At 39.9% G+C, this 25,416-nt stretch overlaps 2 protein-coding genes across 2 annotated transcripts; one reads left to right on the top strand and one right to left on the bottom strand.

The window, feature by feature from the left end:
• The first annotated feature begins 49 nt into the window (after positions 1 to 49).
• LOC118419007 (cytochrome P450 7B1-like) lies at positions 50 to 10,694 on the top strand. The gene is made up of 10 exons (XM_035825224.1): positions 50 to 155; positions 2,073 to 2,270; positions 2,900 to 3,053; positions 3,458 to 3,563; positions 4,293 to 4,462; positions 5,953 to 6,090; positions 6,309 to 6,398; positions 6,728 to 6,824; positions 8,297 to 8,475; positions 10,241 to 10,694. The coding sequence occupies exons 1-10, from the start codon at positions 79 to 81 to the stop codon at positions 10,523 to 10,525; spliced, it is 1,494 nt and encodes a 497-aa protein (XP_035681117.1). The 5' UTR covers positions 50 to 78; the 3' UTR covers positions 10,526 to 10,694.
• Positions 10,695 to 13,375: 2,681 nt separating this feature from the next.
• On the bottom strand, positions 13,376 to 25,406 carry LOC118420191 (thrombospondin-type laminin G domain and EAR repeat-containing protein-like). The gene is made up of 10 exons (XM_035826942.1): positions 25,198 to 25,406; positions 24,531 to 24,615; positions 23,583 to 23,774; positions 22,823 to 22,936; positions 21,976 to 22,212; positions 21,512 to 21,624; positions 20,835 to 20,981; positions 17,190 to 17,343; positions 16,125 to 16,286; positions 13,376 to 14,998 (listed from the first exon to the last, which is right to left on the bottom strand). Exons 1-10 carry the CDS (start codon positions 25,378 to 25,380, stop codon positions 14,913 to 14,915), a joined length of 1,473 nt encoding a protein of 490 aa, XP_035682835.1. The 5' UTR covers positions 25,381 to 25,406; the 3' UTR covers positions 13,376 to 14,912.
• Between the last annotated feature and the right edge of the window lie 10 nt (positions 25,407 to 25,416).

The following is a 25,416-nucleotide window of genomic DNA, read 5'->3' as shown; positions in this document are numbered from 1 at the left end:
GATTACGCATGCGCCTTGACTGTGCTCAGTGCCACATGAACTTTAGATAGACTGGCTTGCCTGCCGAACTGCAGCAAGATGGTGACAGAACTGCTGGGCGTTTGTCTGGCCGTAGTCTTAGTCTTCGTGCTTCTACAGGTCACAACAAGGCGTAGGTAAGAAATATTTGTTCACTTCTTCTTAACAACGTCGTCTTACGCTATTGCTCACCAGACTATGGCACACGCAAGGCGAATCTCAATTTCAATGGGATATGAAGTTTACACAGCTCACGTCGTGAACCCTGTTAAAGCCAGTTCATATATAAATGCTTCTAATTAAGTCCGTTGCACGTCAAATGGGGCGCACCGAACATGAACGTGGAGTTTGAGTCGCTCCTAGTGTTTTACAATGTGTACTGACCCAGGTCACAAGTTTGCTGCGCTGTTCTCCGAGTTGATGAACTTTGAGCCCCCTAAAATCAACAAAGCGACGATCGCGCTGGGGATATGTGTAAACCTTTGGTTCATGATAGTCGGAATATCATACAAACTGTATCCTGTAATGGTACGAATGAAAATACGGAAAGCATTAAAAAGATTGTATTTTGTCGATGAAAATCGCTGAGTGCTCTGTTCAGCGTGGTCGCAGCGGGGTTCCCGCTTTAGTGGAATGGGCGTGTAAGTTGTCCGACCTTCACATTGTAGGTCAGACGTCACAGTTGAGCTGCGCAGTAAAAAGCACAAAATCCTTTAAATCCTCTTTTTCCTTCAATATTTTGGCCCAATCTGGGGATTTTGAGCGTTAGAAGGGTTAGACGAAACAGGTAGGGTCTTAAAACTTTCCCACTTTGGTTAAAATTTGCTCAGTTCCGCAGTTTGGTTGGCGTGCGGAAGGGTTTTAGTGCTTTAGTATACGGGTGGTATCTGATGTTAAAGTTGTGATTTAATTTCTTCCGCATATATAGAGCGAGCATTCCTCGGTGATTAAACCAATCAACACGTTGTTATGTAAAGGGTAATAAAGATAATCCTTGTGACTTTCTGGAAGAGAAGAATTTTTACCTTCGCCAAGAAGGTTATATTTTGGGTAGCGTTTGTTTGTATATATGTAACGTTATGTATGTACATGTATGTATGTATGTATGTAGAGACCAGCATAACTAAAAAAAGCCTTAATGGATTGTATTGCTATTTAGTATGTGGGTAGGTCTTGATGAGACCTGGAAACGATTAGATTTTGGGCCCCCTAGCAGCTTGTTACGGTACTGCAGCAGAGCTTCCTGGTTTAATATCTCGAGTTCTGAACATGCTGCGGCTATGATTTTTGAGTGGTAGACAGGTATTGGTGCCGAGAGTAAGTGGTGTAGGTTTGGGCCCCCTAGCGGCTTGTTTTGAAACTGCAGGGCAGTGTCAGACTTTAAAAGGGAATAACTCAAGAACGGGTTAACGGATTGTTATGATTTTTGGTATGTAAATAGCTTAAGTGATGCTTTACATAATGACATATTAATTATGCAAATTGGTATCTAATTTTCCTAATTAGTTAAGAAATTTTGTAAACACGCTCAGTTCCATTATAGGACCATTGCAACATGTAACATTTGTAACTGAGAAGGAGAAGAATATTGATTGATAGATGTTATGCAAAATAAAGATCTAATTTGCATAATTAATGAGAAAATGCTATAATTTTATTGTGGTAAATAACAGGAAGTTCTTACTTGTTGCATTTGAAAGTTATGTATAGGTGAACATTAATTATGCAAATGAGATCCTCATATGCATAAATTACCTGAAAATGCGATAAAAGCCTTCTTTCTTAACATAGATTGTGTACGTCTGTTGTCTGATAGAGGAGATGATCAACTGATATAATTTATGCAAATGAGAACCTTATTTGCATAATTAATGACAAACACAATTTACACAGCAGTCGTAAAGGTACGGATCATTTGGCGAAGGTATGGGGTCGTGGAACTCTAGTTAAGATTGAAGTTGGGGATAGTACTTTTCTGAGGGCTTGTTTCAGTGTATTTTGACAAGCTTTCCTATGGAGAGATCTAACTGTGTTATTTGCCCCGTACACTCCAGGAGACCTGGTGAGCCGCCATTGGAGCCAGGCCCTCTTCCGTACCTGGGGGTCGCCCTGGAGTTTTCCAGAAACCCCCTGGGTTTCATTACTTCCCGCTGGAAGAAATATGGAGACGTGTTCACCGTGCGACTGGCCGGCCACTACACCACCTTCGTCCTGGACCCGCACTCATTCACTCACGCCATCCGGAACAGCAAGTCAGTATGAACAAACATGTTGTAAAGAACCATTAAAGGTGTGTTCACACATGCGTATAGATTGAAATCCGTAAAAATAGTAGAAATTGGACAAATATTGTCAGACGAGTTAGCAGGGTCACAAACTTCCTGGCTAGCTTACTCCTCTAGTATGTTCTGCGTCTACAGTTGTCGAATTTCTACTATTTTCCAGCAACCTGTGGAGCCCGGTAGAGACTAAATAGGGTATTTGGGGATCGCTAAGTCGGTGGGAGGTAGTTTCAGAACTCCATAAGGACCTCATACGGACTTGAATATATACGCACGTGTGGATCTGATAGGTATACAGTTCAGTTTTTTGCTTGTTCATTTGTTTGTTCATTTGTTTGTTCATTTGTTTGTTCATTTGTTTGTTCATTTGTTTGTTCATTTGTTTGTTCATTTGTTTGTTCATTTGTTTGTTTGTTTGTTTGTCTGACATAGCCGAAAAACCACTTTCAGGCGGAACACACCTGAACACCATCCCAAATGACGTCCTTGACCGAAACTAGGTTCTCATTTTCAGCTACTATGATGATGTGTATTTAATAGTCAATCATTGTGTTAACTAAGAACAGGTTTGAAATGTGACTTGATTTCTGTCATTTTAGGGTTCTGGACTTCCGCGTGTTTTCGTCCAAGATAGCCCATCGCGCTTTCGGCATGCCGATAGTCTACGGTACCCACCGCGATTGGGTCCGAGCCGACAGTGATGCGCTGTATCCAAAGGAGTTACAGGGGCAGGGACTGGAAAAGGTCACAGAGGTACTATAATTTATAAATCTTGCAGCGATTTTGTCAAATGCAAATACAACACCAGCAACTTTCGCTCTCCGTCTGTCCATCTGAGTTTATGTTTACAATTCAGTACAGAATTTAGAAGTTAAGATTTTGAATAGTTAAGGTAAGAATCTTTACATAACACTTTACTTCTTTGTTTAGTTTATGACTACATCTGTGCTTGTTCTGTGTATACCTGCATGCTAATTACAACATGATGTTTTATTATTATCAGTACTGAAATTTAGAAAAAAAAAGGAAAGAAAAAGAGAATCCCCACGATTGTCCCTATTTTTGTAGGACACCCTAATTCTTGACTGGATAAGATTGACAGCTGCGCAAACGATAATTTTCTGAAATATGGAAAAAATATTTCATCACTGATCCAGGTGATGATGACCAATCTTCAGTCCGCCATGTTAGCCGCTACAGATGTCAAGGCAGAGTGGAACAAAGGAGAGCTGTGGTCCTTTGTCTACAGAATCATGTTTAGCGGTAAGGTCCCCTTTTCATACTCTCCAAGCAGAGGTTTAGCACCGGCTGTTTTTCTTACGTGTTTTAGGCGTTTTTATCGGGCTTTCTATTTTGTACCGGTTTCAATTCGTTATGTATGTCCACAGCCTTGCTGAAAGACATAAAACTGAAAGCCCCGATAAAAACGTCTAAAACCACGTACAAACAACAACTGGAGCCGAACCTTTGCTTAGCGAGTATCCTTTTCACTATAGAGGGCGGTCGCTGAGGGACTAGACGATGACCGAAGATTGGATATTTGTGAAACTTGATTTCGAAACTGTCATAATTGAAATATGATGCAAGTTGTTAAAGTATGTCACCGATACTGGACTCTTGGGAAATGCACTTTGCACGAACTTCCTCACTCCACCCAGGTGTAAAAATCATGGGTACCTGACTTCGGTTGGGGAGGTAAAAGGCGGTGGAAGGAGAGAGTTGGACAACAACCCACTGCCCTTACGGCTTCAAAACCTTTACCCTCTGTCCGTCCTTGTGTATATGGCACTATTAAGATAAGTTACTAACTTGAGTGCAGTTCTGAAAGCAAATCTGAAAAATTGAAAAAACAAACATGAGGGACGTATATACTCGCTGCGTGAATTCTGCGACTATATGGAAAAAGACTATAGACCTTACGGAAGAAAAGCTAGCATTATAACGACATGCATTTCTTGCACAGTTGAATAAACCGTGTTTTGCGTACAACAGCATCTTACAAGACTCTGTTTGGGAGACACAAAGAAGATGAAGAAGAGACAGCACGGCTGCTCCACGCCATGGAGGAGTTCCAGAAGTACGACAAGAGGTTCCCAGAGATCATCTCCAACGTACCGTGGTGCCTCATGGGACAAACCAAGAAGCGATACGAATATCTGAAGGTATGTTATATGATCTGGTCTGTTTTTATCTCCATGAGAACAGGGATAACGCTAATTCACCTTTATTACTGCGGGGTAAACTACATCCGTTGTTTTGAAAAACAAGGTATTTGGGGATACCTTTTGCATCAAGTTGGCTCATGGCGGCTAGTTTTGGAATTGCAGTGGCATTCTTCATGAAGATTTTCCGGAGAGGATAACTCCAGAAAGTAATAAAGGATAAATTATGCAAGTATGAAAGTCATTTGCAAAAGATCTATTCATGGATGTATGAGGTCGCCGAACTCTACTTCTGAAATGTAGCGTTGCGTCATGTGTGGCGTAACTGGTAGAGTGTTGGGCTAATAAGGCCACGTTGATTTGATTATATGGATGACATCCGCGCTCGCACCAATTTTCGGCCATTTCCAAAAAAATAACAAGTTTTCGACCACACAATAAATTGTGCAAAGCAGCTGTAAAATGAGCACAAATATTCCGTAGATTGAAAAAAAAGTATCAGAAAACAGATAACTAATGCCATAGAATGCCAAAATGAATCTAAAGTCAAAGAATAAGATGTGAAAGGACAGAAAGACAAAAAATCTATTGTTGGTTGGGGGAGGTACCAGTACAGAAAATTCAGGTCCAGAGGATCATTTCCAGGTCCGTACATGAACCTGGACCTGATTGTCTGTGAAAACTTGAGAACTGTCAATACTCAAAACAATGGTAATTGGTCAATTTTGCTACAAAGGAATCTGTTTGGTGGATTATTGGACTCCCACTGCATTTTAAAATCCCATCTCCATGTAATAAAGGCTAACTGTCTCTGTACCTTTGACTGTAGAAACTTGGTGCAATTGACTATAAACTCTACTTGACTTCGCTCTTGTTGTCTTCTTGGCCCCCCGCGGTTAGACCCCAAATGGCTGCCGACATAGTGTGTCCATTTTGTAATTGGCGAAACCTGTTCCTCTGTTGTTTTTTTCAGGTCTGTTTTTTTCGGATTGGTCCAAGAAGAAAAAAATGTTTTGCACCCGTATGATGTACTGGTCCCTACACCTAACTGTTGGTATACCATACTATGTGTGTTTAGTCCTATGTTCAACCTTCCTGGCCACTTTGATTTCATACTGAAGGCAACTTTTTTTGGGGGCCAAACTTTTTTTTTATTCGCTCGCTCGCATCAGTTTTGGAGTTCCCGGAGGATGTCATCCATATAATCAAATCAACATGGCCTAACCTATAGGTCCCGAGTTCAAAAGGCGCCGTGCCCCCGAGGTTGTGCCCTTGAGAAAGGCACTTAACACGACCTTCCTCACTTCACCCAGGTGTAAAATGGGTACCTGACATCGGTCGGGGAGGTAAAATACTACCTTTACCTTCTGTCTGTACTTTGTATGCATGTGGCACTGTGGGGTAAAGTAAGTTACTAACTTGAGTGCAGTACTGCATTGTTTTTGTCTGTTCTAAAGCACCCAACAAAAAATGTTTTACTGTGTTTTTAGTCCATGGTGTCCCCGACTGAGCTCTCTCAACGCGGCGTCTCTGATTTCATCCGAATGAGACAGGAGATCTACGCCGACGGAAATCTGTCTCCTGACGAAATGACGGGGTTCAACTTTGCAACTATGTGGGCTTCTTTGGTAAGAATCAACGTTCCAAAGTCGCTATTTCAAAAATAGGTACAAAACGACAAATGTCCAAATCTCCCAAATCTCTGGAACTGGATAAAAAAAACGGAACATTACTTCTGGACGTTTCAAGTGGCATCCATTACTCTTCAGTAAATGGGATCCAGCTTTGTATCACAAAGGACAGTATAAGTAGTGTTTCACCCATCCCCCTTCCCTTTTCATGACAGAGTAACACCGTCCCTGCCGCCTTCTGGACTTTGTTCTACCTCCTGAAGGATCCTGTCGCCATGGATGCCGTCAGGGCAGAAGTGGACCAGGTAAATACAACAATTATCTTTAGTTTCTTGCATAAGAATTAATTTCATAGGTAAAGAAAATATTTTAACGTTTTGTGTGTTCTTTGTTGTCTTTAAAAGCATACTTAGTGCTTTCCCATTGTGCATAATATTCCAATTATAAAATCAAGGGTAACACAGATCCAATTTCTAGTAGAAATGGACCCTTATTCATGCCTTTATTTATCCTATTTGTTCAGTTCCTCACAAGACAAGTATAAAAAGGGAAGGAAGGCCTTTTAACTCATGAAACTAAAGATCCGTGTTTTATCCTGACACGAAAGCTGATGACTGAACTCTTTGATCTATAGATTTTGAAGGAGACCGGACAGAGTTTGGAAACAGTGAAGGAAGCCGGTAAGATGATCCACGTGACGAGAGAGCAGCTGAACGACATGAAATGCCTCGGTGTGTGTATTATCGCAGCTGAAAGCCAAGTAAAGAAAAGGATATTTGTCAACAATTATTACAAAAAACAATTCAACAAATATCATTTTCTTTGCTTTTCCATGGGTGCTTTTTGGTGCATTTGTGTTTTTCTGATGCACAAGTAGTATGATACCATCAATCAATAGTATTTTCAGAAAAGCACCCATTGGAAAGTAAAGAAAATGATATTTGTCAACAATTATTACAAAAACAATACAACAAACATCATTTTCTTTACTTTTCCATTGGTGCTTTTTGGTGCATTTGTGTTTTTCTGATGCACAAGTAGTATAATATCATCAATCAATAGTATTTTCAGAAAAACACTGCTGTTTGGTGAAGTTTGGGCACAATGATATTACATGGCACAATTCCCTGGCTAGTGATATTAATGATATGCACGCATTGCATGATGGGAAGGTAAAAAGACACCACTAAGCGTACGGGTGATAGGTTCAGGTTATTGTCAGGCTCGTATCACAGAAAAACAACAAAGAGTCCAGCCTACCAAAGTTTATTTCTAACAAGATTATGTTATCTCTATGGGTGTAAACTTATCTTGATTATATATGTAATGTATGAGTAACTCATTTAGTCTCAAAATATATATATATGTATAATGTAGTAATAAAGCTTCATGTTTAAAGTCGTATAATGATATCTAATGTTGTATTGCAATATTCCATATTTAATGCTGTATGATAATGTTTAAGTATGAATGATGATATTTAATGTTGTATGATAATGTTTAATGTGTAATTATGTTTTGTGAAATTTTATGATAGAAAACATTTGCAATTCGGCTCCTAGGCTGCAAACAAGCTTTCAATCCATGTTGTTCTCTGGAAATAAGCCAGTCTACCTCTTTAAGGCCAAACTTTATTTGCACACCATCGCTATTAGCAAAAAAGAATGTGAAAGAACATTGTAACAGATGTCCTCAGTCAGTTACGTGCCAAAGCTTATCGCTAAATGGCAAAGAAATAAAAAGGTTACAGGTTGTTTCGCAACAATCAGTTCACAACAAGGCAAGTCTTTTCGCAACATTTGAATGTTATTGATCTTGATAGCCTAATAGTACGACATGTATTAGAAATCGTATTCCTAACATAATTATGCTCCTACCTCTGCACGCCGCGTATGAAACTGAACCGCCCGGCGTATGAAAATCATCGGGCTGTCAGGTCCATGCGGCCCCATGTTCCTCTGCCGCCGCGGTTGTCCTTTGCATCCAGTAAGAATTTTGCGCGGAAAGAGTATAATCATATTAGGAATACGATTTCTAATACTATTAGGCTGTCAAGATTGATAACATTCAAGTGTTGCGAAACGACTTGTACATTGTTGCAAAAAGACTTGCCTTGTTGCGAACTGATGGTTGCGAACTGACATTGTTGCGAAACAATCTGTTACCAATAAAAAAACTAACACATTGTCTATTGCTGATACAGGCAGCGCCATCAACGAGGCATTGCGCATGTGCAGTGCTTCTATCATCATCCGTGTTGCCACCGAAGATGCAGAACTGGCCTTGGAATCCGGCAGTACCTTTCGTGTCCGCAAGGGCGACAGGGTGGCGCTGTATCCAGGGTTTCTGCACATGGACCCAGAGGTCTTCGACGACCCTGAGGTAACGCTAATTTACCTTTATCCGCGGGGTAACCTATATCCGTTTTTCGACAGTATAACAAGTTAATGGGGGGGGGGGGGGTTAAATTGCAATAGTTTCAACATCACACTGCCATATCATCCGGCTCAATATTTGCACTTGGAAACTACCGTCCGTCGACTTGATATCCCAAAACACCCATCATATCATATAACGGATAAAGGTCCCGCCGCAGAAGGGAACTAACGTTACGTTACAAGTATCTCTCTTATATATGATATTCAAACGTTACTTTCATCACTTGAATTTCATAGTAAAACCTGTGAAGATTAGGCAGGACGCAATTTGAGTACTAAAAATTACTTCCTTACTTTTCTACAAGGCTCAGAAGCGAATAAAGGTTCGCCTGGGGTAACCGCTAAGCGAACCCTTCGGTAACCGCAAAGCGTCTCCATACATTGGAACTTCCAGAATCTTAAACAAAGTTTGCGTTACTTTCATCACTTAAATTTCAAAGTAAAACCCGTCAGGATTAGGCAGAAAGCAATTTGAGTACTAAAAATTACTTCCTTACTTTTCTACAAGGCTCGGAAGCGAATGAAGGTTCGCCTGGGGTAACCGCTAAGCGAATCCTTCGGTAACCGCAAAGCGACTCAATACATTGGAACTTCCAGAATCTTAAACAAAGTGTGCGTTACTTTCATCACTTGAATTTCATAGTAAACCCGTGAGGATTAGGCAGAAAACAATTGGAGTACTAAAAATTACTTCCTTACTTTTCTACGCGACTCGGAAGCGAATGAAGGTTCGCCTGGGGTAACCGCTAAGCGAACCCTTCGGTAACCGCAAAGCGACCCCATACATTGGAACTTGCAGAATCTTAAACAAAGTGTGCGTTACTTTCATCACTTGAATTTCAAAGTATAATCCGTGAGGATTAGGCAGAAAGCAATTTGATTACTAAAAATTACTTCCTTACTTTTCTACAAGGCTCGGAAGCGAATGAAGGTTCGCCTAGGGTAACCGCTAAGCGAATCCTTCGGTAACCGAAAAGCGACCCCATACATTGGAACTTGCAGAATCTTAAACAAAGTGTGCGTTACTTTCGTCATTTGAATTTCATAGTAAAACCCGTGAGGATTAGGCAGAAAACAATTGGAGTACTAAAAATTACTTCCTTACTTTTCTACGCGACTCGGAAGCGAATGAAGGTTCGCCTGGGGTAACCGCTAGGCGAACCCTTCGGTAACCGCAAAGCGACCCCATACATTGGAACTTGCAGAATCTTAAACAAAGTGTGCGTTACTTTCATCACTTGAATTTCATAGTGAGAACCATGAGGATTAGGTAGAAAGCACCTTGAGTACTAAAAATTACTTCCTTACTATTCTACAAGGCTCGGAAGCGAATGAAGGTTAACCCGGGGTAACCGCTAAGCGAACCCTTCGGTAAGCGCCAATAGACCCCATACCGTTGCACAATCTTAAACAAAGTGTGCGTTAAATTCAGTACCTTGATTTTTTTACACCCTTTCCTCTGGTTGCTGCCACTGCTATACTTAAGCGTTTGGCATGTCAATGAATCAAAAAGATAAACATTTGACTTTTACGTGTTTCGTCTTTGCATCAAGGAGAAAATCAAGGGGAAAAATCCGTTTTGTGGCTCAACAGTCGCTCATCAATCTTTATACAGATAAAAGCTCAATATGTCGACAAAGAAAGTATCCTTACAACAGAATATTATCGAATTGAGTAATTTGCATTTCTCACATATGCATTTGCTTCAGACCTTCAAGTATGACCGCTTCCTAGAGAACGGAATGGAGAAGACCACCTTCTACAAGAATGGCCGGAAGCTGCGCCACTACCTCCTGCCCTTCGGCCATGGCGTCAGCATGTGCCCCGGCCGTTTCTTTGCCCTGAACGAGATCAAGCAGTTCGTCACCATAGTAGTCTGTTACTTCAACATGGAGCTCATGGAGAAACAGACTCCCCCAAAGGACCAGTCACGTGCTGGACTGGGGACTTTGGCTCCGCTGAAGGAGTGTCTGTTCCGCTACAGTCTCAAATAGGTCTCCCACTCTCTCAATGTGTATTCAATATTAATGGCCGACCAAAAAAAATTCAAATGAAAGCGTATCACTTTATCACTTTTCCACATATTCCTCACTGTCTCTTTCTCCCTCTGTACCTGTCTCTCTCCCCGGCTCCATCTCTCCCCGGCTCCATCTCTCTCTCTCTCTCTCTCTCTCTCTCTCTCTCTCTCTCTCTCTCTCTCTTTCTCTCTCTCTCTGTCTCTCTCTCTCTAACTCTCTCTGAGATGGGATGCAAGTACGTTCAACTTTCATGTAATATATCTTAATCATCAATAATATATGTTAATCATATTTTGATATAAGAGTTAACGTCATCACAAGAGTAATGTATTGGGATGTGCGCATCACTGTAAAAACGCAGGGATTCATACATATCCATGCACATGTAATTGTTATGCAGCGGAGAGAATAAATGTCGAAATCGACTAATGTTGTTTGTGTATTATTGTAAATAATGATAAAGAGAAAAGAAACATGGCACACGGATATTGTTTTATTTCCTGTACTACTTGCATAGAGGTCATGATCTGATACGTACTGCAATGAAATTATCACGTGTCTTTAAGATTTCACCGCGAGTCGTTTTCACAAATTGATTAGCGATGATGATTTTCTTTCACGCGACACATTATTGCCGTTAGGGTAGCGTGTCGCTCACGGTGATGTCGACATATGTCTGTAATGTTAATTGGGCTAAGAAGTAAGACGCCTCCGTGAAGTAATATACATGGTTTGTGATGCCTTTTTTTCTGCCCAACGTACACCGTCAGGTGCATGTTCGCCCACATCAGTAATGTATTTCTCTTCAAAATAGCGTTTATACATCCAGACGGTCCGACACTGACAACCTAAAGATCCCAAAAGGAAACAGAGTCATGTTTGACAACGACTTCTGCCATTTACTACATGTGATCCAATTGTGATAAGTTAGCGTACATGGTTAAAAATATTACTCCCTTTCTTGTTTCGCGCAATTTTCTCCACATGCCGTTCACCTGACACTGTCACACAAAAGCGGACGAGACAGCTGGTAAAAAGAAAATGACGCAACACCTGCTTTGAGATACTAAGTAACGTTAATCCAATTACCGAAGATTTGTACAAGTCATTGGAAGAAAAAACCACTAACCAGAGGTTAAACTAGTTTCTAAGGCGTTTTTGAGAAAGCCCGACAATAAAGGCGTCCAAAACCTGCCTGAGCCAAACCTCTGCTTGAAGAGTATGACGTTTTTGCCCAACCACGTGCTTATGTTTTGCAATGACGTCATACATGTTCAATGTACATTCTGCTAATTATTTTCTTCAAATTCATTGTATCAGAGCCACTATATTGTATGGGATGAACAAAAACGAATTATTCTTTAGGTTTGGGAACTATATTCACAATCTGTTTTAATTTTGCAGGGACCGCGTATTTTTCCTGTATGCAAATTTTAGTGGTGACGTCACCGTGTTATGGTTAGATATAGCTAGTCGAGGCTCGAGCTGCTAGCTGTTGTTTTGGAGCTGAGCTGAGCTGCGAGAGGCAGTGCAAGAAGTCGGGCGTATATTTTGTTATCTTGCAATCTATCTGTGTAGTTTGGAGAGCCATGAAGGCAGATAACGACAACAGAAATGCTGCAGCTGCGGCTGAGTACTTCTTCGACGAGTACGAGTACTACAACTTCGACGACTACGAGAAGCTGTTCGGCCATTCCTCGGGAAAGGGGCGCACCCGCCGCGAGGCCGAGACGCGCACCAACCGCCACGACCCCAACGGCCACGTCCGCAAGGTTGTGACGAAGATGCAGAACACCGAGAAGAACAGGAGACTGAGCAGAAAGAAGTGACGGACGACGGAAGGTGAAGATATTACCTTTGTTTGTCAGGGCAATTGGTGACGCGTGACGAAGTGAAAAATATGTCCAGACATGTAGACATGGCGGCCCTGTGCGGGTTTACGGAAAACCTGGACCTGGGCTGGCTAGTAAGGCTGCCGGACCAGTCAGGGCTACCAGGCCACCCTTCTGACCAATTTGCGTATAAAGAGTATAGCATTAACTTCCAAAGGAAAATATTAGCCTGCATCCTGCATGCTATTTGTCTTGGCTATTTTTTTTTAAATTTTATTTCTTTTGTCTGTTTTTTTTTTAAAGTAGCCAATAGTAACCTGTACTAGTGCAATGCAGTTTTGATATGAATCAGATTTTCATACAAGCAGACTGTGTTGCCCCTATTCATTTTGAAGTTTACTTACATATAAATGGGTTCAGGTTCTTCAATTAAGTTCTTTTAAAATGTTTACCTTCAAGGAAGTAACGTTATATCTATTAGATATTGTTTTGTCTTCTTCCTCTGCAAACAAATAAGGTTGATGACATGGACCAGACAGCTGCCATTATGGTTCCCTTTATTATAGTAGCAGATACTCTGTGATGCTTGATTGAATTATGTAGCAAGTGGCAGGACAGAGCTGGTTACCATATGTCTTACTGTACTTTGAGTAAAGACTAAATCGAGAGCCAGTAGTTTGTTGAGCTTAACCTTCTCTTTCTCTTTGGCCGGCCAGTCTCGGGCAAAACCATATTTTCTTGCAAATGTTACATAGTACCTTTATTGTGTTTTTCAATGGTTCCTTTTCTTCTTCCTAACTACAGCATGGTAAACTATGACTTGTACTGAAGGCTAGAGTTGATGAGAACCACGCACACTGGGAGCTGACCTGATGCTGTTGGGATGACGACACTAGGGGATGTAGCCTGCTGGCCGTCGGGAACTAGTCTAGATCAGTTCCAGTCCAAGGACTTACTATTCTATAATGCTGCAATACTGCAACCATGCTTTCTGGCTGGTTGTTTTCTAGTCTTTTGATGACAAGTTTGGACCACAAGATCAGATTGTAACAGTGGCAAATTGACAATGATATAGCTTTAAATGGTTAAATTTCGCACACTAAAGGCTCAAGCTGTTTCCCTGTATGTGTACTTATGAATAGATACAGTTATACAGTAATGTAAGGTAATGGTTACTGCTTGAATTATCTTACAGCACTTTACTGCTTACATATTGATAATGGTAAGAGGATATATATACAAAATGTAACTACTGGCTGGTTGAAACTAATACTGTGTAACAATCCATGTATGTGTTGTTGGAATAACATATGAACTGAAAACACACTTTATGAAACATAAGCCTGTAGTTGTTGCCAGCATTGTTAGCTCCCTCAGATTGAATGTAGGCTTCACATGGTATTGTAATTTATAGCTACATGTATGGGCTTTCATATGTACTGTACCCATGCGGGAACTGGTTTTTCCACTTTTCCACCCTGAAGCAATGTTGTATGAAGAGACTAAAGCTAACAAGTCTGGTAATCAAGCTATGCGACATGAACATGTATATGGGACCAGGTTCACGGTATAGGATTTGATCTTTGTAAGAAACTTTCAAATATATTTGGTTGCAATAATTGTTCATTGATTTTTTATTCAAATCTGATTAAGGTACCAAGAGACAGGAAATATGAATTCATAACTCCTTCAGCAGTTGTGAAAATCTCATTGAAATATACTGCAGTTCCGCAGAAAGGCATGAGGTCAAACACTATCAACTTGTCACTGAAGTATCAATGATAAAGGATTTTTTCCAGAAAACAATTGCAGATTTGTAGGGGGAATTCTGTTCTGGAGTGTAGTGACCGTGCAGAGGCAATGGAGTTGAAGTTGGGCTTTCCTCTTCCATGCAGCAGAGTTTTAGAGAGTGAAAGTGGAGCATTATAAGGCTTTCCTAGGGGCAAAAAAATTGTCAGGTCGCATCTGGCTACGTGACCTGGTGGCGTCCTTGGTCGATCGGGATTCCACTTAACAATAGTTGTATCATTAACATTTTGTAGAAAAGTTTATCATAGAACAATACTATGGGAAACCCTCCTGGCAGGACGAACACAGAGTAATCACCCAAAATTCCATTTATCTCAGACTACCTTAGTATAACATAACAGAGAGGGAGACGTTGTGAGCTCTCATGTTTTCTTTTATTTCATTCTCATATGACATACAACAGATATACATTTATAATGATAATTTATATCTGCAATGATTTATTCACACTTGGTATGTTATCCCTGCTAAGGTAGCTGTTTCTTACAAATATATAATGTTAGTTCAATATTTTTTTCTTCGTGATGAAGTAATTTATTTGAGTTGACCACCACTTTGGACAAAGTAAGGCAATTGGATACTGTAACTTTCTGTGTGGTTTGGCAGCAGGATAATAGAATACATGTATATGATAACAATAATTTACAATATATAATATTAGATCATAGGAAAGACTATCATTTTATTCTACTAAAGAGACTTTGAGACTGAAGCTAATCTCATCAGTCCTGATCTGGTAGCTGTCCCACAATGCCATTCACCCAGCTGGTGTCACACTGCATGCTGCCAACAGACTCCACCGTGGCTCCTGTAGAGATGGAGTTACAAGCATTAGATGGATTGTATTAATATCTAGTATATTTCTTCTTAAGTTGGTATGTTTCAAAGATACCAACAAAAACACATGAGAAAGACATCATCATATACGGTGTACCGGTACAAAAACGTTTTTTTGTTGTTGGACGGGTTCAGAAAAAAAACGACCCTGGACCGATGAACAGATTATATCTGCACTATGGCGACAGGCGTTCATATGTTTTTGAGGCCTATTGGTCCAAGAAAAGAACAAGCGAAGTAAAGGAGAGTTTCTAGTCATTTGTACCAAGTTTCTACACTTAAACTTGGTAGCCCACGACCCCTCCCCCCACTCAGGGTTACCGAGTTGGCCAGACGGGTCATCAGCTGGAGTGGAAGCAGCCTGTCTAAGGGACGAGCTCCCCGATACAAAGCTCCTACCTGACCTGGGGTAGCTTCATCGCGGCAGCTGGCGAAAAACTGACAGACTGGTGTGATGGATGAATGTGATAGCCCAGTTAGTGCGGTTACAGGTTGGCGTCAGGAAGGATATCCGACCGTAAAAAACCCTATCCAAACCGAAATGGAAAGTTCTTCATACAGATAAAGGCACAGGCAGTGCCGGTAGCAGTCACCGACGAGCAGCCGGTAGTGTCTCGGGCTTCGCTGACTTGCGGGTGCAGAAGGTAGGGTCCGGCCATCGAGGCAAACCATGAAGTTGAGGCCCAGAGCTGGACTTACTGGACAGACCAGCCGCATGGAAGCACAGTGTGAAGACTATCCGACTGCTGCCTACCCCTGTGACAGGGATCCCAGCAGCAGTATAATAAAAAATGGATACGACGATGGATACGACGAAACTTGATCTAAGTTAGCAGAGGCAGGTAGCATTATGTGAAGATAGGATACTCCACCAAAGAGATTCCTTTGTAGCAAAATGGACAATTGTTTTCAGTATCACCCATTCACAAAAAATTAGGTTCAGGTCCACACCTTGACCTGATCTCTAAACCTGGACTGTACCTGTAGCTGAATTTTCTATAACGTTACACATCCCTAGTTGACAGTGAATTCTCAAGAAAGGAGTTCTTCAAGAAAGTTCACATTAGATTTCCAGGGAGACAAAAAATTGTCATTACCAGTCATGACTGCCTTAAAGAGTGTGGAATCCTGCCCTTTAGCTCTGGTGTCCAGTGGGTCCTGAGCAACGGCAAGAAACAGCTGGCTGCCGATGGACAGTGGCTGGACACCACGTGCACCGTGGGCTGGAATGGTCACTACTGGGAGGAAACCACTCACACCTGGGAAGGGACAACAAAAGGAGTAGACAATTGAGTACCTTCACAATTGTTTTACTGACACATAAATGTATATGGTATATTGTGAAAGGAAAAATGTATGAGGGGTGATCAATGATTTTGTATACTCACCAAGAAACCTGGGCATGGTTAGAAAGTCTTTAAAGATAAAATTTGTGATTATAACTTTGCAGGTAATGCCCAATAATTTAAGGTGAGAGAGAAGGAAAAAAAACATAGGCAATGGAGCTTTAACCTGAGGTGTGTGCTCAACTTGCTCTCCTGAATTACAGATACCTGTGGCTTCTTTCTAAATTTAGATGTCAATTTTCAATTCGATTTCCATGTGTATATCCAACATCTGTACCTGCCCATTTTTACACCTAGGTGAAGAAGAAGAAGAAGAACTTTATTGCACGACAACTGTAGAGGATACAGTGTTTGGTAACTTGTACATACAATACATACAGAACAGAACACTACATGAATTACTAGTATCTAAAAATCTAAGAGACTAATCTATTTTACACATGGTATATAATATTTACAATCTGGCTATCATTATGTGCTGGTTCATGATAGTATAATATTGTCACGTTTTTTAAATGAGTTATATATAAATTGACCGACATAGGCAGATATATCAGCAGGACATGATAGTAACATATTGAACATTTCTGTCTTGGTAGGTGGTAACATAGTATCAGATTTGCATTTAATAGACTGTAACATTTTTTGTCTGAAGTGAGGAAAGTTGTGCAAAGTTCATTTCAATATGGCACAACGTCGGGTCATGCCTTTAAAATATTGGTTCTGAGCCCAACGCACTGTTACGCCACACTGATGCCACACCACCTGCTTCATGTGCTTTACCATTTACTATATCAGAGTGCCTATCTGTATTACCTTGGTGCCTGTACACGGTGACTGCAGTGTTGAGGCTGACAGCAGCCAAGTAGACGTCATTCTTCCTCTGAAAGACGGCCACATCTGAGGCTGCCTCAAAGTGCATAGTCTGAGTCCACACAAACTCCAACCTATATTGAGACCATCTATACACCTAAAGAAAAAGAAAAGGACAGTTGGAAGATCATATTCAGTACTTCTTATCAACATTGAAGTTGTGAGAACACAAAATTTATCACTTGTTTAGATATTATCAATACATTTCCTAAAAAGTTTTATTTCTTATGTGAAAAGACCACATCAGTGCATTTCCTTGGAGCTCCAACAGTTTCCTCACTGGCTAAACGGGCATTTCGACTTTTCATTATTTCTCACAAATAAATTTGCAAACTTTACTTGAGCAATGAAATTTGATGATGTCATCCATCACAAAATCATTTTTAGAATTCTTTCATACCCAATATTCAGTATAACTACAGTTCTGAATTCATCAATGAGAAAACAATGGAATGTCAAAATGTCAATTTAGCAAGGTTGAGATAAAGCCAGAGGTCTAGGAGGAAAACTACATGTAGGATATGGCTAATACTGTAAATGCATTTAATAAGTTTGTGTGGATTTAATTTTGCAGTAGCTGGAAAATAGAGTTTTTGCAGTGGTTATAAGTTCAGGCTTTAGCGCCATATACCCATTGGATTTAAGTATGTGTTGAAGTGGCCACCGCAAAAAATGTGAACAAAAAACCACTGCGAACATTTCTGCATTTACAGTAGTACCTTTTGTATGTTCACTGCCAGAAACTGAATAAAGCAGCTTGAAGGTAGTGATGTACATGTACAGTGTACACCACTTAAAATTTTCTATTTCTTTCCTCTACAAAGAATATTTATATTTCAGCCATACCATAGGTATGGTGAAATATATTGTATTCGTAATTATATTGCAATCCATACATAGTATGGGATTGCAATATATTGTTTTTCCTTTCGTTCTCCTCCTGTCAAATCTTCAAATGGATTCAACTTTTTCATTTTTGGGCCAAATGAGCTGAAATTTGGCAGGGTGGTAGAAGTAGCAAATACCCCCAGGCGTTTTTTTCACTTTCTTGATAGAGGCCTTAGAATTTATGATATTTAGGGTTTTTGGTCATTTTTAGATAAAATATGTATATTTTGGGCCCCTGTGCCCTGGTATTACAAGCTAATGACCTGAAATTTGGTACAGAGGTGCATTAAACATATGAGCACAGAAAACCATCAACACTTTCTTCATAGATCGCTTAAAAAATGAGTTATTTTAGGGTTTTTGGCCATTTTTGACTAAAAATGTATATTTTTGGCTCCTATGCCCTTGTATTAAAACCAAATGACATGAAATTTGGTACATAGGTGCGTTTGACATATGACCACAGAACTCCATCAATGCTTTATTCATTGTTTACTCCAAAAATGAGTTATTTTAGGCTTTTTGGCCATTTTTGACAAAAAATGTATATTTTTGGCTCCTATACCCTTGTATGAAAACCTAATGACCTGAAATTTGGTACAGAGGTGCATTGAACATATGCTCACAGGACCCCATTGACACTTTCTTCATAGATGACTTCAAAAATTAGTTATTTTGGGGTTTTCAGCCATTTTTGACTAAAAATGTATATTTTTGGCTTCTTTGCCCTTGTATGTAAACCAAATCACCTGAAATTTGGCAGAAAGGTAAATTGGACATATGACAACAGGATCCCATCAACACTTTCTTCATAGAGCACTTATAAAATGAGTCATTTTGGGATTTTTTGCCATTTTTAACTAAAAAAATGTATATTTTTGGCTCCTATGCCCTTATATTGAAACCAAATGACCTAGAATTCGGCATGAAGGTGTGTAGGACAAGTGCCCACAGTACTTCATTTTCCCATTGAGCAAACATGACTTCAAATTGTTGAATTTGGGGATTTTTTCAAGGATGAAGATGGATTGCAATATGCTGTATTTGCTCCTAAGCAAATGTCGGCCTTTCTAGTTATATTGCAATCCATACATAGTATGGGATTGCAATATATTGTTATTTCAAATTTACTATACTTCAAATGGATTCAATTTTTTCATTTTTAGACCAAATGAGCTGAAATTTGGCAGGGTGGTAGAAATTGCAAATACCCCCAGACGTTTTTTTCACTTTCTTGATAGAGGCCTTAGAATTTATGATATTTAGGGTTTTTGGTCATTTTTAGACAAAATATGTATATTTTGGGGCCCTGTGCCCTGGTATTACAAGCTGATGACCTGAAATTTGGTACAGAGGTGCATTAGACATATGAGCACAGAAAACCATCAACACTTTCTTCATAGATCACTTCAAAAATTAGTTATTTTAGGGTTTTTGGCCATTTTGGCCTTTCTAGTGTTTCTTTCTTTCTTCTTTCTTTCTTTCTCCTGTCAAATCTTCAAATCGAATCAACTCCGCCATTTTTTAACCGATTGACTTGAAATTTGGCACAAAGGTAGAGTAAGCCAATACCCTCAGGCGTTTTTTTCATTTTTCTCATATCTGCCTTTGAAATGATTTTATTGAGGTTTTTGTCAATTTTTATGTATATTTTGGGCTCCTGTACCCTGGTATTACAGCCGAATGACATGAAATTTGGTACAGAGGTGCCTTGATCATATGCTCACCTAGATTCAATTACAGTTTTGGCATACGGTACAACAAAATGCTTAATTTTGCGATTTTTGGCCATTTTTTGACCAAAAAAGAACATTTGTGGCTCCTGTAGCCTCGTTTTACAACCAAATGATCTGAAATTTGGTATAAAAGTGCCCTTCAATTATGTGCACATAAATTCAATAAAAGTTTTCCCATACGGTACAACAAAATGCTTAATTTTGCGATTTTTGGCCATTTTTTGACCAAAAAAAGGACATTTTTGGCTCCTGTAGCCTCGTTTTACAACCAAATGATCTGAAATTTGGCATAAAAGTGCCCTTTAATTATGTGCACATAAATTAAATAAAAGTTTTCCCATACGGTACAACAAAATACTTAATTTTGCGATTTTTGGCCATTTTTTTACCAAAAAAGGACATTTTTGGCTCCTGTAGCCTCGTTTTACAATCAAATGATCTGAAAGTTGGTATAAAAGTGCCCTTCAATTATGTGCACATAAATTCAATAAAAGTTTTCCCATACGGTACAACAAAATGCTTAATTTTGCGATTTTATGGCAATTTTTTGACAAAATTTGGACATTTTTGGCTCCTGTTCCCTCGATTTACAACCTAATGACCCGTAAATTGGTAAAGGGGTGCTCTAGATATCTATTCAAATGACCCATGTATAATTTTTGGCATGGACTACTTTAAAATGATATATTTGGGATTTTTTTGGTCATTTTCCAATGGCCAAAGGGGTCAACGACCTCAAGGCCTATTGTTTCATGAGGGAGATGGCTGAAATATGCTGTATTTGCTCTCAAGCAAATGTCGGCCTTTCTAGTTCTCTTACAGAAACAAAATGTATTTTGAGTAAAGATCAGTGAGGAATTGTGTAAACTTTTCCATCAGTTTTCAGGTTGATATTTCTTGTCAGGATAATCCGAGAAGCTACAGACTGAATGGGTATGATCTGATGCAATATATAAGTGGCTACCTTGATGTGCATTTTGTAGTTGTTGATGCCAGCCAGCCCTACTTCATACATGTCAGCCACCACCAGATGGGGCAGGCCGCCCAGAAAAAAATGGGTCACATCAGATGCACTGCTGGAGGGAATGATCTGTAAGGCCTGGAACTGGCTCTGCAACACAAAAGTTACATAAAGCATTTATCTCAACCACATCTCCAATTGGTTTCCTGAAATGACAAAGTTTTTCAAAATCTAAAAAAAAATCGAAATTGGCAAAACGTTAGGCGTGATCACTTTAAAATTTCTTTCTGATGAAAATTAATTGGTTTTTAGTTCAGCAGCAACACTTCAATGTCCAATAGTTATCTTGTATCTAATTCCGGGCTGAAAAGGAGGAAGTGAAACATAGTTCAGTTATTTCTTTCCTTGGTACTGAAGTTAGAGTTATCACACATTTTCCACTTGTTGTTATGACATCTTCTGCTCTTTTCTTTTGATTCCATATAACAACTCTATGAAGCCTACAGTAAGTTTCCAGTCAAACTCAGAATATTTCCCACATTAAACTGCATACTACTAAATTTCCCATCATTTAGTTACAGCCAAAAATATACACAATGATACCTTCAGGATAACTGTTTGGTCAAAATCCATATGGGGAGTAAAATGTTAATATATACATTATGAACAGATTTGCTTACCTCTTCATCATTGGACACAAAGACTTGTGTCTGCAACTCACAAAACAGCTTACTGTTGGCATACACCAGGAACTGTGTACCATTGTACTCAAACGCATCCACAGATACTGCCTCTGGAACATTAATGCAGTTAACAACAGGTTGGTTGATGCAGGTACTAAACATATGGAAAGTGGAAATAAGGCGATGTTGATTATGTGGATGACTACCCTGGGGATCCCAAAACTAATGTATGCATGCCTATAAATAAAAAAGCTTGGCCCCAAAAAGTTGCATTCAGTATGAAATCTAATTGGTCAGAAAGATTGAGCAAATGCTGAAACACACAGGGTAGCATATGGCAATCATTACATTCTTCTTTTCTATTCTTTCACATATACTTGTTTATTGGTTTCCAAAATTTTTTGCCATCTACATTCTGCAGTGAATATAGGTGACTGTCACTTGTATAAAAAAAATCCTACCTGCAGTTGGAATGTTCCAGTGTGGTTGAAACTGTCGATCCTCTTGGTTGAACCTGAAGATGGTTGACGTCCCCTCACCCTCGACATCCTCACTATTAGCCACTGCCAGGTAGGTATCGGTCCCCAGCCTGAAGGACACGAAGTCCTTGGCCCCATGTGTAGGCAGGCTCTGGTAGAGGGTGAAGGATTTGATCTCCGCATTGTATTCAAAGAGCTGGGATACATCTGCTGGGAGGCCTGGAGAAATGAAACATGTCACACTGCAGGGTTAAGCATGTTGAAAATGAACTTGCCCTACAAATGTCCACATCAACTTTTCACTGGCCCAGAATCAAATTGTTAGATATTTCTATACTTGTTTAATTGCAGCAAGGAAATCCTCTTTATTTCTCAGATAAGGCACTTTAAAGCATACAATACAGCTTTCATGATACTCAATACAAGACTATATCTTTATATCCTACAGCTCTCATAATGCTATGATAGGTAAGATTGCTTTGTAATTAGAAAAGATAATGGCATTCACATTTAGCTCCCCTGTTTTTAATGTCATACATCAATTAGTAGAATTCTGACTAATATTTACTCTGTATTCCTAGTTTGTAGTGTATTGTTGAGCATACAAAAGTCACTGTACTTTTTGTTGTGTCAATAAAGCTTGTTGTTGTTGTTAGGACTCTTCCTGGTTTCTAGAATTATACTTTGTATGGATGTCATGAACTTATAGGAAATGACAAGAAACTTGAATTTGTTTCTCTAACTTGTGTGCAGTTGGACATGCACACTTTCTTTCAATATAAAAAAAGCCTTTACTTTGGCTTCCCCACAGCGAAATGGTTTTACTTACTCTCAGGGCAACTTTGTAGAGCTTGATTGGCAATCACCAGGAAATGACGAGTGTGGTGTCCCTCAGTGATGTTGAAATAGTGCCAAGCTCTGGCTCCATTTGTAATCTTAATGTCTGTCAAGAGATGGATGACATGTATGAGACAATCAACAATTAGCTACTGTAAACGCATAAACTTTCGCGGTGGTTTTATATTTGCGGTTTTTGCAAATTCACCATGAACTTAAAACCACCGCAAACATTTTTCCATGGCAATTAGAGACTATAGTACATGGTGCCACCACAAACTTAAAACCACAGCAAACAGTCTTTTTCCTGCTACCACGAAATTAAATCCCTGCAAATTTAAATGCATTTACAGTATTTGTCTGACAGGCGTATTGTCACCAACATTCCTTACTACACAGAGTTGTGTACAAAACATGTCAGAAAAAATGACAGAAACATTACAACAGCTGTGAGAAACAGTCACATGATTACAGTCCCAAAGGTCACAAAAAAGCTACAACAGAACTCTTTCTTACATTGTGCTATAATTGGTCTATAGAAGTCAACAGAACAAATTTTGAGCTTCTCTTTTGATTCACTTGCTTTTTAATGCATCGTCAGTAGTTTTTGTTGTTTTATCCAAATTAGGGGGACAGCGTTTTATATACCTGCACATGATGGTTTGAGTGTTATATACATCAATAAATAGTAGAAGGTTGACAAACACATTGACATCGTAGACAAAAACACACTTATCAAGGGTAAGACTTGCCTGCTGGAATGAACTGACTAGTTCCCACATCCCATGTGTAGAGTGGGGAGGAGGTACAGAAGCTACTGTCATCCCTGAGGTTAGCTGCAGCCAGCCATGTCTCACCCTCCATGTGAAAGGAGTGGAAGCTTCTGGCAGCAGTGAGAGGGAATGACTGGGCCAACACAAAGTGGTGAATGGCTTCCATGGCATCTATTGGGACGGAAAAATTATAGGGGTTAGTACACTGTAACATACTTCATTCAACAGTTACAGCTATGGTCATGACAGCCATGGATCCAATATGATAGCGTGCATAGTCCAGTGGTTAGCGACTCTGCCTCTGGAACTAGACGCTGCGATTCTGGTTGTGTCCCTCACCCAACATGCACGCTACTGGAAAGGATTGCAGTCTTTAGAATGGGATATTAAGCTGTGGTCCACTGTTTATTATGGTCATCGTAAAGAGCTAGGGGAATTTCCTAGGTTCAATGAACCTGTAAATACTGTACATAGCATCTGTCCTCTCTGTCACTACCAGTGGAAGACTAGCTCTTCAGTGAGCTAAAACTGGTCAAGATCACTTTCCTTTTTTTTTCTTCAAATATTACCACATCTACAGACCAATCCTGTCTAGTGGCACATAGGGCCTCAAGTTCTTTGCTGTTCAGTAGCAGGGTATATCTATACAAGGAAGGGTTGGTAGCCCTTCCACTTTAATGTGTTTGAGGCACCACCTTGCTCATGTGACACCCAATTCCCGTCCCTTCTGAAATACAGCTGCAGGCAACAACCAAGATGCCCTATCTAGGATTTGAACCTGGCCTCGCAGGTACCAACAAATTGGAACCAGGAGCTCAACTGTGATGCTGCTACCAGCTGAGCTTTAGGGACATCCCAAACTTTAGATTACATGAAAACATATGAATTGTTTCTCACAAAATTCAATCTCATGTTCTACTTCCATACCTTTTGCTTTGTACTGTAGCGAGCTGATGTCTTGACATTGTTGTAGCACCTTATCTTGCAGTTCCTTTGTCTGGTACTGGACAGTCTGGAAATATATGCACCGTTTGTTACTTTCATACTTGTACATGTACAACTAAAACTATACACTTTTCAACCTCTCAATGATCAGTATTCTTCTCAATGAATTCAAATTTGAACCAGCCTTTGTTTAATTGCTGTCCCTGGTTTAAATTATGGTCTCTTTAACCACTACATCTCTGACCTAAGCTGCTCATTTCCACATGAGTGAAGTGAAGAAAGTCATGCTAAGTGCCTTTGCCAAGGGCACAAGAGCAGTAGCATGACAGGATTCGAACACACAACCTACTGTAAATGCAGAAACTTTCTTGATGGTTTAATGTTCACGGTGGCCGCTTTACAGTAAATCTAAAACCACCGCAGACATTTTCCCATAACAGTAAGAGACTACAGTGCATGGTGCTACCGCGAACTTAAAATCACCGGGATAACTCCATTTTCCCGCTACCGCGAAATTAAATCTCTGCGAACTTAAATGCATTTACAGTACGCGTTCTGACCTGAATACTCTGCTGTTATGCCACATGACCACACCTTCTACATGGGAACTAACCATTATATTGTAATGTACGGACACAACAATACTTACATTGTAACAAGTTTGTTGGTCCTGAGTCACTGTCTTCAGATCGATCCCATTCACAGTGCCATTGATGAATGCCTCTTGCTGGAACACCACGTCCCTGAAGAAGACGACATTTCCGTAGATTGTCCGGTCAGATGACAGCCTTGGATCAGTCATCAAGTTGACTAGATCCCGCTCAGCGACCATACCTGCATTAAGTTGGATACAATCAGTTTGTGTGAG

This window comes from Branchiostoma floridae, chromosome 1, assembly GCF_000003815.2.
Source record: "Branchiostoma floridae strain S238N-H82 chromosome 1, Bfl_VNyyK, whole genome shotgun sequence".
Classification (NCBI taxonomy): domain Eukaryota; kingdom Metazoa; phylum Chordata; class Leptocardii; order Amphioxiformes; family Branchiostomatidae; genus Branchiostoma; species Branchiostoma floridae.
This window is presented reverse-complemented; position numbering and strand designations above follow the sequence as displayed.

What these genes read in the sequence shown, in the direction of transcription:
- LOC118419007 (XM_035825224.1), top strand. Translation starts at nt 79, where the DNA reads ATGGTGACAGAACTGCTGGGCGTTTGTCTGGCCGTAGTCTTAGTCTTC. An exon ending in CTACAGAATCATGTTTAGCG is followed by an intron (nt 3,564 to 4,292) that starts GTAAGGTCCCCT and finishes TGCGTACAACAG; the next exon opens with CATCTTACAAGACTCTGTTT. An exon ending in TCAGGGCAGAAGTGGACCAG is followed by an intron (nt 6,399 to 6,727) that starts GTAAATACAACA and finishes TTTGATCTATAG; the next exon opens with ATTTTGAAGGAGACCGGACA.
- LOC118420191 (XM_035826942.1), bottom strand. Translation starts at nt 25,380, where the DNA reads ATGGTCGCTGAGCGGGATCTAGTCAACTTGATGACTGATCCAAGGCTG. An exon ending in CACCGTGTACAGGCACCAAG is followed by an intron (nt 16,287 to 17,189) that starts GTAATACAGATA and finishes GTCCCTTCCCAG; the next exon opens with GTGTGAGTGGTTTCCTCCCA. An exon ending in CTTTAAGGCAGTCATGACTG is followed by an intron (nt 14,999 to 16,124) that starts GTAATGACAATT and finishes CCATCTCTACAG; the next exon opens with GAGCCACGGTGGAGTCTGTT.